General features: G+C 40.5%; 2 protein-coding genes across 2 annotated transcripts; one reads left to right on the top strand and one right to left on the bottom strand.

The window, feature by feature from the left end:
- Positions 1 to 562: 562 nt before the first annotated feature.
- Positions 563 to 2,213, bottom strand: LOC122064704. The gene is made up of 4 exons (XM_042628470.1): positions 2,103 to 2,213; positions 1,456 to 2,003; positions 822 to 1,370; positions 563 to 725 (listed from the first exon to the last, which is right to left on the bottom strand). The coding sequence occupies exons 1-4, from the start codon at positions 2,211 to 2,213 to the stop codon at positions 563 to 565; spliced, it is 1,371 nt and encodes a 456-aa protein (XP_042484404.1).
- An 8,477-nt stretch (positions 2,214 to 10,690) lies between these two features.
- Positions 10,691 to 12,681, top strand: LOC122059070 (UPF0481 protein At3g47200-like). The gene is made up of 2 exons (XM_042621773.1): positions 10,691 to 11,063; positions 11,193 to 12,681. Exon 2 carries the CDS (start codon positions 11,201 to 11,203, stop codon positions 12,587 to 12,589), a length of 1,389 nt encoding a protein of 462 aa, XP_042477707.1. The 5' UTR covers positions 10,691 to 11,063; positions 11,193 to 11,200; the 3' UTR covers positions 12,590 to 12,681.
- The last annotated feature ends 1,382 nt before the right edge of the window (positions 12,682 to 14,063 follow it).

Below are 14,063 nucleotides of genomic sequence, written 5' to 3'. Positions count from 1 at the left end.
AAACTCCGGTCCAAGACCGCCAGCACATTACCCCTTTTACGGTTATTCGACCAAGTGTATTTTTTCCCTTGAGAGGGGCAGGGAAGAGCATACACGTGTCAACCATAGCCTGGAACTCTGCTGCCGAACCCAAATTAAAATTACCCGGCCCTCTTTTCTCATGAGACATTAGAGTGGCATTAAAGTCGCCAATAACAACCCATGGAGAAGAAGTAGTAGAAATCAAAGCAAGATCAGACCAAAGAGGTCTACGCTCAATTTTGAAACAACTGGCATGAATAAATGACATGAGAACTCTTTTACCCATCCAATCAATCTCAACAGTGAGTTGTTGGTCTGAAATTGAAATCAGGGGAGGACGAGCCATACCTCGCTTCCATATAACCCAAATATTGGGCACCCTATCCTGACAATTATTGGGAATCACTTCAGCCGCATAACCCAATTTATTAAAAAATAATGAGGGAAAACTACTGACCCCAACCATCGGTTCAGCTACACATAGAATCTCTGCCGAAGATTCTCTGAGGAGAAATTTCAAAGCCCTCTTACCAGCCTCCTTTCAGACACCCCGAATGTTCCAGAACAGAGCACCTTTGTCAGGATTTGAAGCCTGACCGCTCTGCTTTTTCTTTCTTCTCCTTTTTTCTCCCACTTCTGTGCCTTTCTCGAGAGCAGCCACCGCATCATCCACCACTGTAACATCCAATGTCGCTGCTTCCCTCCTACTCAATGGAGCTCGAACAGAGGGCTGAGGGTCCCTATTGGAGGAAGATCAACCTCCCCTACCAACCAAAATCCCATGACCAGAGGCTAAGGACCTTCCCGTCCTCTTGGGACGTGAGGAAAGACACACAGGGTCCATAGGGAGAGCGTGAGTCAAATCCTCCTGGTTCTGTTTTTGTATTTTGTTAGAGATAGGCGGGTTCCCATTTTGGTTCAATTCACCCTCCTCTTCATCATCTTGGTTTGAGAGAGACCCATATTCTGAGCCGGTCTCAGAGCTAGACCGGTCCACATCATGCTGACTCACATAATTGTTCATATCCACATCCTCTTGTGCCAATCCATTCTTTACTAAATTGGGGAGATTTGAAACGGTAGAGTCCAAATCAATTTGAATTTCTCCTTCTTCCATATTAGGAAATTGGGGAGAGTTATTCACGGAAAGAGTGATACCATTCTCATCCTTTCCATTATGAGGAGATTGTTGAGAACGCTCTTGTTGATTTCCTTCCAAAATAGGAGAGAGCCGACCCACCGAGTTGGCCGTGGTTGAGTCAACTCTGTCTTCTTCAACGTATACCGCCCCTGGAACCTCAGCCAATTTCTTAGCTGCACACTGCTTTTCGTCATCCACTTTCTTCAACCTATAGTTGGAAATCAAATGGCCTACTCGTTTGCAATGGGCACAGCATTCCACATTATTCTCATATATTTTGACAAAAACCGTACACCTGAGAGGTGCCTGGTTCAAATCTCTTGACCTGGACTTCCTCCACCCTCACTGCCAAGTCAGAAATGTCAATCTCCACTAGCACCCTTGCAAAATAGCTGAGAAGGCCTTGTCTTGTTCGTCTGTCTAAGGCAACAGGGCGCCCTACTGCCTTTGCAATAGATAATAAGACGTTTTCGTGCCAATATTCTAGCGATAGATCTGGAAAACGTATCCATACAAGTTTTGTAAAGAATTGCTTCTCATGGATATTGAAATCAGGCTTCCAATGTTGAAATTGAATAACCTGATCACCAACCCTAAGGGGTGATCTTTGCCACATTGCTGCCTTGTCGCCCTCACATTGAAATTGAAAGATAACATATCCTTTTCCCAACGGATGCATTAGCACCCCTTGACTTAGGTTCCATTTTTCCCGAGCCTCCCTTCTCAAGGCATCCAAGGAGATCAAATGGAAGTTAACCCTTCCGATTAAGGCAAAACGGAAGTTTTGTCTCTTCGATTCATAGTCTCTCTGAGAGATCACCACTCGTCGTTTACCCCCTACCTGAATTGGCTCTAGAAGGGTGTCAATGGCAGGCCAAGATGAAACACCCAAAGCTTTTGCATATGAAAGTCACTGGCTTGCACTCTCTTGTCTTTCAACCTGTGAAGGACCTTCTGGACCACGATCCAGGGCTTCCCGAGCACCTCCATCATCATCCTCCACAACCATAGCTCCCTTCTCTCCTGAATCGCCAGACGCTCTCTCTCCCATTTTTTCAACGGCATCCAACCACCTCCATCAAAGTGATCTAACCTTTGCCTCTCCTTTGCATTTATTTATTTATTTTTTCTTCAGGGAGACAGTACATAGCATGGTTCTAAGTTTTGGTATCGGATCGGCTATATCAACCATATTGTATTGGTATCAGTCCAGACTGATATAGATAACTGATCGATCCGGATCGATTACCAATATTGTTTCAGAGGTAAAACCATAAAGAAAATGTTTTTTTTTTTTAAATGTAAGGACAAAAGTGATCGCTATGCACCAATTTGATCTGGATCAATATTCATAGATACTGATATCAATACGGATACCAATACCGATATCAATATGGATACCAATAATTAAATTTATGGTCCATAAGGAACCCAAAAGGGCCAAAACCCCTAATCCCCGTACAATTATCATTATCCCCTTCATGTAATGGATCCAAAACACAATCCAATCAAAAGCAAGTCCAATAATAATTTTGTAAAAAATTATAAAATATTAGACAGCCCAACCCCAACAGCCACCAACTGATGGTTGAATGTTATAGGAGAGGAAGGTCTAGACTCAAGAGTGGAGGAGACTTGCTGTGATCAAATTAAAGCAACCATCTCATTATGTGGCAACCGTGTAGTCAAGGACAGAAAAAGAAAAACATTGATAAAAAGATTCAAAGTTGTGGGTCCCCCCGGTTGTGGTTCAATTGATGAGATGGCCACCCATCAAAGATAACAAGCTCCCATCATTCTCCCAAGGCACAATAGTTTCAAAAAATCGGATTGCATCAATCGAATTGGCAATTTGTATTAGAATCATCACTGATTAATTGGGTCAATAACATCCATTCACTGTTTTTGTTTTTGTTTTTGTTTTTTTTTCTTTTTCATCCATACGCTCAACTTGATGCATTAGTTCCCATCCAAGCGTACGTCTCTTTCTAGTCTCTTTCCATAATCAAGACTTGTATATGAGCTATACGAAGACAGGTAATACGGAATTTATTTTCTGTCTGATGGTTGTGGGATATTTTTTTGTCGCTAAAGATTCTGACAAATTTTATTAGAAAGAGAACAAAAGAGACAATGCAATACATAGAACCAGCAAAGCAATCTCCACCTTCGGCATTGCCATCAGCAGAGAAAGCTCAGTCCCAAAAAAGAAAATTCTAATTCACTAATCCTGACGGGTGAATATCCATCTCTTAGAGATCTCTGTTTACTAATTTAAAAATCAGGGAAGGAGATCTCTTTTTATCTTCATAGCGTATGCCATTCCTCTCTTTCCAGATGTTGTCTAAAATTAATACAAAACCAGCCATCCAAGGAACTTTATCAGCCAGACCTCTATGCTTCATTTTCCACCAAATAGCCATATCAAGAACCGTAGTGGGAAAGATCCAAGACACCAAAACACTTCAAAAAACTCTTCCATATTTCCATGCTGAAACTATACTCAAGGAAAATATGAAGGATGTTTTCCTCAGCTAATTGACATAAGGAGCACTAGGATGGAAAATGGACTCCCTTAGACCTGATTACATCATCCGTAGGAAGTTTACCATGCAACACTCGCCACCCAAATAGAGCTTTCCGCGGCTGAAGGTGAGCTTCCCAAACTATAGAGTACCAAGGCACTTTTGGATTACGACAATGAGTTTCATTACAGGCAGAGGCTGAAGAAAACACACCAAAAGACATGCAACTCCACACACATCTATCTTCCACCTCACATTGAGGGAGGTTAATACTCGCTGCAGCTATGAAGATATTTTGCATGAATAATGAAGAAACGGGAGGAAAACACCATTTGGAATTTGATATGACTTCAGCCACTTTGAGGTTAAAATCTGCAAAAAAAAAATTCCTCAGGGTTCAACTGCTCCTTATTAGACAAATCTCCAAGCTATTTATCTGTCCAAAAATTTATTTTAGACCCATTGCCAACTATCCATCTCTCCTTGCTTGAAATAAAGTCCTACGTTCTTCTAAGACCAGGCCAAATCGAAGAAAACTTGTACAATTTCTTCAGGACTCCACCAACCCCTAGATGACGAGCTTTAAGAAAAACATTCATGCAAGACGATCCATGCTTAATGTTCCACACTTGCTTGGCAAGAAGAGCCAAATCCATGCTTAATGTTCCACATCTATGGTTGTGGGATAGATGAGCATTTAATATAAGTAAATGAAGGTCCCAATACCTCAAGTAGTCAAGTGGCATTACCTCAAGATCGAAGAGGATAGGGGTGTCAATCGGTCAGGTCAGGCCAGGCCGGTCTCAGTCTGGCCTAATCAGGCTCGACCAATTTTTAGGTCTGCACCATGAACGCCCGTTTAGCTAAACAAGCTTGGCTAGTCCGGGCATGCATGGTACGGTTGATAATCAGGTCGGTTGGTTCAGGCTTTAATCGGGCTACTATAAACGGGCCTTAATCGGGCTATAGACCTATTTAAATTTGAATGGGTCCTCTTTAAAATTGGTCTTTTAAATGTGCTTGAAGGGAATACCAATAAAATGAGGTAACGATGGGCATAGCAAAAAAAGATCCCATAGTTAAAATAGATTAAGCCAAAGATGGGCAAAGTAGCTCAGTTACTAAGGTACTCGGTCGTTAACCCAGTGGAACTCAAATCAAGTAAACTATGCCTACACAACCCAAGTTGAGCAAGTTTAAATCACTTAAACTATGCTTGAAAAAGATGAATGTTCAGATAACAATCACCACCATTTCAATTGTACATATATCACATAGCCTTAGCACTAAATACAAATAATATTAAAAAAAATACAAGTAGTATTAAAGGGGTTGGGTTAGGTTGAGCTTAAATGAGTCAGTTCAAGTCAGGCTTGTAAATGAGTCGGGCGCCCGTCAGGCTAGGTGGTTGCACTTTGTACTACCTCTTTATAAACGTGTCAGGCTTGAGCCAAATACGTTTATTAATCGAGCTGGTCTAGGTCGGGCCATAAACGTATCAGGCTCGATGGAGCCTACAAGTGCGGGCCTAGAATTGAAACTCCTAGAAGATGACAAATATAAAGACATGAATGTATAAACCAATCTAATTTAATGTCTACTTATTAAAAAAATCTGCCATAAAAAAAAAAAAGAAATAAAATGGAATAGTAAGAAAATAAAAAATCATGTATGTTTGGCTACCAATAGAAGATAAGAAAAAAAAAGTTCTTTCCTTTTCTTGTGTTTTAGGCCAGTTTTTTTTTTTTAGTTGCATAAGAAAACTTCATCATTCCCAAGGTTAGTTTTGAAAAAAGATAAAAAAAAATCTTCTCTTGGTTAAGGAGACACCAAATATAATGATAATTTCTTAAACTAAGAAAATAGTATGATTTTTGTACTTTTTTCTTTTTTCTTCTTCTCTTGGCTACCAGACGCCTAATATAATGGTGAATGCATCTAAAATAGGAAATTATGTATTCACATTAATTCTATTGAGAAAAATTAGGGGGACAAAGAATCAATTAATAAAAGCATTGTATCCCGTAGATCTGTTGACCAAACAATTAAATGCAAACTCAGCCAATGGTAATCGAACCTCCCAAGAACAAGGATTATCATCAACCAAACTACGTAGCATATTTCCCAGTGATCTATTAACCACCTCAGTTTGGCTATCGGTCTGAGGGTGGAAAATAGTGTTGAATTGTGGAGATGTACCAATGCTACGCCACAATTGTCACCAAAAGTGACAAAAAAATTTTAATCCCTATCAGAAATAATAGTTTTGGCCAAACCATGGATCTGGAAGACCTCCTTGAAAAATAACTCGGCAATACGGGATGCATCCAAGGTTTTCCGACATGGAATGAAATGTATCATTTTGCAAAAATGGTTGACAACAACAAAAACGGAGTCCATGCCTCGTTGAATGCACGACAACCCTAGAACGAAATCTATGGAGATGTCTTCCCAAGAGGCCTCAAGAATCAGTAATAGAAAGTATAAACCCGCAATTGTAGCTTGGCCTTTGGACATTTGACACATTCGGCATCAAGCCACAAATCTTTCCACATCTCATTTCAGATGTGGCCAAAAGTATCGAGCTATCAACATCTTAAGGGTCTTGTCACGACCAAAGTGTCCTTCTTTATGGATTTCAGCAATCATCTTTAGCCGAAGGGAGCAATTTGATAAACAAAGTGAATTTCCTTTAAAGAGGAAGCCGTAACAGAGACTAAAATCAGATCTCAAATTATCGCGCACCTCTTGCAATATGGAGGAAAAATACGGGTCTTCATCATAAAGCTCATGGAAGGAGTCAAACCGAATAACTGTAGTTCGCATAGTAGAGAACAAACACTTCTTTCAACTGAATGCATCAGCTATCATGTTCTGGATTCCAGCCTTGTGATTAATATAAAAGGTAAATTCTTACAAATATTCGACACACTTTGCACGTCGGAAATTTAGTTTTTGCTGACCTGATATGTACTTGAGAGATTCATGGTCAGTATATAGGATAAACTCTCTATGGATTAGATACTGACAACAATGCTCCAAAGTATGAAATAGAGCATAAAATTCCAGATCCTATGTATTGTATCAGAGTTCGGCACCATTGAGTTTCTCACTAAAATAGGAGATGGCACGTCCACCTTGACTAAGGACAACTCCAATACCGGTGCCAAATGTATCACAGTGGACCTCAAAGAAAAGGTCAAAATCGGGTAGGGCTAGAACGGGAGCCGTACTCAAATTTTCCTTCAAAAGTTCAAAACTTCATTGGGCTGCGTCCGTCCACTCAAATACACCATTCTTCATACACACCGTGAGTGGGGCTGCAAGAGAGCTGAAATGTGGGATGAACCGATGGTAAAAGGAAGCAAATCCATGGAAGCTACGCGCCTCATGGACAGTTGTAAGGGGTTGCCAATCTTGAATGACTTTTATTTTTGCATCATCAATTGAGATGCCATCTCCAGATATATTAAATCCCAAAAATAGGATTCGTGCCAAAAAGTAACATTTCTTCATAGCAACAAAGAGTGATTCCTATTTCAATACAAATAAAATTTCTCGGAGATGCTTCAGATGGTCGTCAATAGAGTTGATATAAATTAAGATGTCATCAAAATAAACAACAACAAATCGCCCAAGGAAAGGCTTCAAAACTAGAGTCATAAATCTCATAAATGCAAAAGAGGCATTTGACAAATTGAACGGCATCATGAGCTACTTGAAGAATCCATCCCGTGTCTTGAAAGCAATTTTCCACTTATCTTCGGGTTTGATACGGATTTAGTGGTAACCATTCCTTAGGTCTAGTTTGCTGAAGATTGTAGCGCCAGATAATTGATCCAACAAATCATCGAGGTGAGGAATAGGGAAGCAATGTTTTATTGTGATTTTGTTTATTGCTGGCTCTGCAAGCACATCCTCCACGTGCCGTTCTTTTTTGGAACTAATAGAGTTGGGATGGCTCAAGGGTTGGGACTCTCACAAACAAATCCTTTGTTCATTAATTCTGTCACTTGTCGTTGGAGATCTGAGTGCTCAGTTGGGCTCATCAGATAATGAGCGAGATTAGGGAGAGGCGCTCCAGGGATCAGGTCAATCCTATGTTGAATATCTAGCATAGGAGTTAGACCATGTGAACGATTTGGTGGAAACACATCTTGAAATTCGGATAATAAGAGCTTCACTTTATTAGGAACATCAGAAGCAATGTCAAAATTTCATATTTGTTCAATAAAACATAAATGGCTTCCACATTTTCCATGGCACCTCTCAGGTCTTGTAGAGTGAGTAGATTTGATGAGGAATTTTGTTGTGTCATGTAGGGTATAATTGGCTCCTTGGAGGGGGCCAAAACCATCTTCTTTCCACCAAAATTAAATAAATATGTATTACGATACTTGTCATGAGTAGTGCGTCGATCAAACTGCCATGGGCGTCCAAGGATTATATGACAAGCATTCATTGGAAGGACATCGCACCAAATTTTTTCATAATATGTGGAGGCAATAGAAATTTAAAACAAGCAGCGCTTGAAAACTGTTACCTCCACACCACACTTCAACCATGTCATTTTGTATGGTGTGGGATGATCCTCCAAAGTAAGCTTTAATTTCGCATCACCTCTTCTGAAACAACAATTTTACAACACCCGGAATCAGTAATTAATTGGTATACCTTTCCAAATACGGTGCAAGCAGAGTGAAAAATATTGTTGCGAAGCCAATGATCTCCGGGTTCTTGCCTCGGAGTGAGAAAAATACGCTGCATCATAAACAGTTCACCATGGTCGACATGCAATATTTTTCAATCATCTTCATGGTCTTCTCATGGCTCCATCTCTACATCTGGTTCAAAGTGCTCTTCACTGGTTATTTGAATCATTTTTCACCAATAAACCTTTTCTATACAAACAATTTTTGGTAGGGCAAACAGAAGAATGGTGACCCAACTCCCGACATGCAAAGCACTTGATACCGTTTGCTGATTGTTGTCCGGTAGCGAGTGAATGCAATGGGTGGCCAAGCTAAGATGGGGTCTTCTCTGTAGTCGGTTGGGTGCTCCTTTACCACTGATTCTGGTAGGATGTTGGCTGAGCAGAGTAGGACAAAGGTTGTTGTCTCCGGTTACAGGACTTATCTACTTTAGTGGCTCTTTGGTGTGCATCCCCTAGATCCCAGATGTCGAGAATTTCGAGAACATCTTGGATATAGGGTTAGAGTCCACCCAATATTTATGTATGAGCATTTCCCCTTAATCATTAATGTCATTACGAACCACTAGGTCATTAAATTCAGAGGTGTATTGGTCTACAGTGTGCATACCTTGCTAAAGATGTTGGAATTTTTGGTACAACTCACATTGATAGCTATTAGGAAGAAAATTCAAAAGAATTTTCACTTCCATTTTTTTCCATTGTGTGATGGGAGTCTTACTAGTATTGGCATGCAATTGCTTTTCGCCTCTCCACCATGTGACTACCTTCCCGTGAAGCCTCACGGCGATGATTCCAACACGTTGGTGTTCTGGGACTTCCTTGTACTGAAAGATTTCCTTCACTAAGGTCAGCCAGTCGACAATCTCATCAGGGGAAGATGTTCCCAAAGACTCAAGGAAGTCACAGCGAACATTCTTGTCCCAATTAGGCTCGCGTCTTTCTTTGGGTGGGGGTGGGGGTGGGGGTGGGGGCGGGACTTGTTGCGGTGAGTCCTCTCCCGTACAAGGGGTGCATCGTTAGATGAAGGCGAGTTCTGATCAGATGTCTCCTCATTTGGACTCTGACTTCATGGTTATTTCCTCAACGCTTCATTCTCAAGATGCATGTTAGCAATTTCTTGTCGAAGATGCAAGTTTTCTTCTCTTGCATTGATATCCTCAACGAAATTGTACGGCGAATTCATCGGGGTGATATGACAGTCTCGCAATAAAGAGAAGAATACTAGTTTAATAAAGAGAATACTAGGGAAACTACTAATTAAACTAAAGAGGTATAAAGCTACTAATTTAGCTATGAGAATAATAGGCAAGCAAGCCGCCACTGTCCAACGATTCTGGTTGTGGTGACATGATCAGATTGGAAAGTGAGGATTTGGCTGTAATGATCTGCCTTCACAAATGGGGGTGCACAATAGAGCTAGGCAGGTTGGTGATGAGTTGCCTTTCTAAATGGGGGCATGCACAGCTAGGCTGGGTTGGATGCAGCTCTGTTCCTCCTTGCTTCTATCTTAGTCGATCTTCTCAAGGCCTTGGGATGGTTTGATTGGAATTGGATGTGAACCCAATGTGCAGCTACATCAACTACTAATAATATAGCTAAATTTGTTTTCTATATTGGTCGATATAGCTAAAAGTCACATAAAAATAATGACGACTATGTCCAAACTAGATTGGTCTAATCTCTCCATCATATGAAAATATATATTAAGGGATTGAGTTCTCTGTTAGATTGTGTAGCTTACGCTAGCCCCTCATGTGCCAATCTCTCTCCTCTCACAATAGGGACATATATGTGATTTCATATGAGGGAGGAGAGAAATAGACATAGAATGCGTTAGCGTATGCTACATAGCTGAACACCGTGTTCTTTCTCTCATTAAATTAAAGAAAAAGAACATTGTTTGACCACATGGCTCCTCTGCCTTGACATAGGAGTATGTGGAATTACTGACTATCCTTTGTAAAAAAAAAAAAGCATCCATGTTGATGCCTCTGCACTCTTCAATCGTGATAGCTCCTGTATTGATGTAAGAGCCACGCAACCAAATATCAATGTCTTGCCCAATAAACTAGAATTGATAAAACTGCAGTGTCTTCACGTGGTTTCTTGTCTTCTTCCTCTTGTGGGTCCTTCCTCAAATGGGCAACTTGGCCCAACAGCGAAAAAATAAAACTGCTTGGTTGTCAGTGACTCATTGCCACCAATAATGCAAAATCCTCCAATAATTCACCTCTCACATTCATTCATTGCATTATTATTACAAAGCCATCCACATACTGCTGTAGTACAAGAGCTAAGAGGTCTTCGGAGTGGACGTCTTCCACAGTCTATGACTCTATGATGAGAGTAAGTCATCTCACCCACTTCAATATAGACTGGGCAACAATATTTGCCGATCTATTCGCATGCTTAGAAGGACAAATTTCCATGCAAGTCTGCAGCTTATGGTAGAATATACCCCTAAAAAATAATGGTGAAGATCTCTGAGGGGGGGGGGGGGGACTAAGGCATCAGTCAGGCAAGAGATCAAGGTCTTGAAATCTGAGTGGGCGATAATATTCTGCAGGCCAACACGAAGAGTAGACTGAAGAGCTATCCTGAGTGCAAGGGTCTCCTCAACTAGAGCAGAACTGGGGAACACATGATCCGGGGTGTTCTTCGGGTACAACCTTCATCAGCAAGCTTTTGAAATATTCATCCTTTGTCTCAATCAATATTTAGATCTTTAATAAACCTACAAGAAAATAATTTCATATCTAATGGGTTTTTGAATGTTGGCATCGGGCTGCAGATAGAAGCATGGAGGGTCAATTGCCCGGACCAAGGGTGTACCAGAACAACCTCATACATGAACCTGATCTGAATTCTGGGATTTCTTCTATAAATATTGAGCTAATCTCAAATAAGCTCTCTCTTTCTCGGAACTCCAATACGACCATAAGGCCAACTTATTGTATTTACAGAGTCAACAAGAGAATTCGCAAAGTGAACGAAGATGCCTACACGCCGGATACAGTCTCTATCGGCCCTTATCACCGAGACAAGCAAAACTCCCAAATGAAAGCCATGGAAAAGCTTAAGTGGCGATACGTACATGCACTGCTTGATCGAACAAGTGAGAGATCCAATCTGGAGAATTATGTGGAAGTTCTCAAGGAGTTAGAAACTGAAGCTCGTGGGTTTTACTCAGAGCCCTCCAACTTAAGTAGTGGAGAATTCATAGAAATGATGCTCTTTGATGGCTTGTTCATCATTGAGTTATTCAGGAAATATGCACAATTTGTAGAGAGAGATTGTGATGATCCCATATTTTATTCCAATTTCAGAACAAGGGTTGTGCGTGACTTGGTATTGCTTGAAAATCAAATACCCATGTCAGTTCTTCAAGCTTTATTCGATCTAAGTTATGATCCTCACTCTCATACATACTCACTCATCCGATTGGCTCTCTTTTTCTTCAAGGATTTGATACCAGATGGTATGTACTATTATCCTTATCCTCAAAATAAGGAGTCCATTATTCCACATAACCATTTACTGGATCTGTTAAGCTACACACTTGAGAATTCTCTCCCACCAATGGTCATGAAGCCAGCATCAAGGGCATCACTAGAATCTCTGCCGTGTGCGACGGAGCTTCGGGATTCTGGTGTTAAGTTCAAGAAGCGCCTCAGATATGGTGGTTGGATGGACATGAAGTTTAACGAAGGAGTATTTGAAATCCCTCCACTATGTGTCGATGAATACACAGATCCCTTTTTCCGGAACCTTATTGCTTACCAACAACACCGTTTTGGAGGTGGGCCCTACATAACATCATATGCACTCTTGATGGATTATCTTATCAAGTCTTCTAATGACGTGGCACTCCTACGTGGCCGTGGTATTATTATGAATCACCTGGGTGACGATGATAAGGTCTCATCTCTTTTTAAAAGTATTTGCTGTGAAATTTTCACTAATAATTTCTGTTATAGTGATCTTTGCGACAAAGTTCGTGAGTATTATAACCGGCCAGTTTCGCATCCCATTAACAACTGGAAAGCTTCATTTAAGCGCATTTATTGCAAAAGTCCGTGGACGATCATACCATTGGTTGCAGCATTTCTATTACTTTTTCTGACTGCCTGGAGTACTCTATTTACCACCCTACCTGTATATGGTGTTAATTACAAGCATAAATCTTAAGATGTGTTCAGTTACATATATTCTGGAGAGTATTTGATATTTCTGATGAAACATGATTCTGAATTATTATTTAATTTGTTAACAAGCTATCATATCAATTGGCATCACTGTTATCTAACGAACGGTTTGTGATATGTACAAGCGTTTAATGTCGTTCGATCAATGGTGACCTTTGTCCACGTATGTGATTTTTTATTTTGTTATTGTCTTTGCCTTTGATAACCATCCATATATAAGGATGATTGATGATACATATTTGGAGGAGTTCCTCTAAAAAAGGAAACTAGAGTTGCATTGAAATACAATTTTATACTAGACCACCTTTCATGCGTGGACTTCTTCAAGATAATTATGCATCTTGAGTGTGCAGAGTAGGGATGTCAATTCTGAGCCCGTACTGGTAGGCCCGGCTGAGCCCGACATATTTAATGTCCGACTTGGATCGGCCCGTTTAATAAACATGTCGGAGTCAAGGCCGACACATTTATTAAACGAACATTCACGGTGCAAGTAGCTAGCCTATTGGGCACCCGACCGAACCGACAGATTTATATGCCCAACTTGAACCGACTCGTTGTAGCCCGACCTAGCCCGACCCCTTTTAATATTACATAAAATTCATATTTTGCCACTATTAATAAGAAATAAATTAAGCTTTCTTACTCTTTATTTTTTTATAGGATTTGATTTAATTAAATTTTATTTGTAAGTTGTAAATGTCATAATCTCTTATTTTCCTTTGTAAGAACAACTCTAATCTCATATAATTTATCTTTTTTTATTAAAAATTTGCCTCACATATTTTTTGGCATTCAACCCACTTAAAAAAGGAATTTTAGGGTAGGTACGTTTAAAGCCCGTTTATAGCTCATTTAGACTTAAATATGTCCATAGTCAGGCTAAGGCCTGGTTAAGACCGGTTTAAGGAAGCCCAATTAAAGACTGAATGCCGACCGGACCCATTATAAACTGTACCATGTCCCCCAAAAATAGGCCTATTTACTTAAACGAGCATTCACGGTGCAAGGCTTCCAAGTTGTCAAGCCCAATTAAGCTCGACTGAGACCAACCCAGCCCGATCGGTTGACACCCCTAGTGGAGAGAATTGGATCAGAATGACTCAAACTTATGGACAACCAAAGTTTTCAACCCACATTGGATGGGCCTAGCCTAGCCTAGCCCAGTTCCCTTTGGACCCAAGAAAACTAAAGGACGCTAAACCATGACTCCCGGGCAGACCTTCTTTTTAAGGAGAGTTGAGTGTGGAACCCCGTTATGGCGACTATCCCTGGTCCAAGTAAGAACTGGCTAAAATAGTGAAAATTGCTTCATCTACACTCAAACATGGGCTTGTTTAGGGCTGGCATTAAACAAGCCCGTGTCAACATCGACAAATCTCCATCGATATCTTATTGGTGAATGGAGCTTTCTGAGTGTTGGTTTTGTCAATCATACAATCAGCAATATCCTCCGG

Source organism: Macadamia integrifolia, chromosome 2, assembly GCF_013358625.1.
Source record: "Macadamia integrifolia cultivar HAES 741 chromosome 2, SCU_Mint_v3, whole genome shotgun sequence".
Taxonomy (NCBI): domain Eukaryota; kingdom Viridiplantae; phylum Streptophyta; class Magnoliopsida; order Proteales; family Proteaceae; genus Macadamia; species Macadamia integrifolia.
Note: the sequence above shows the minus strand (reverse complement) of the source record. Positions and strands in the feature narration are given on the sequence as shown.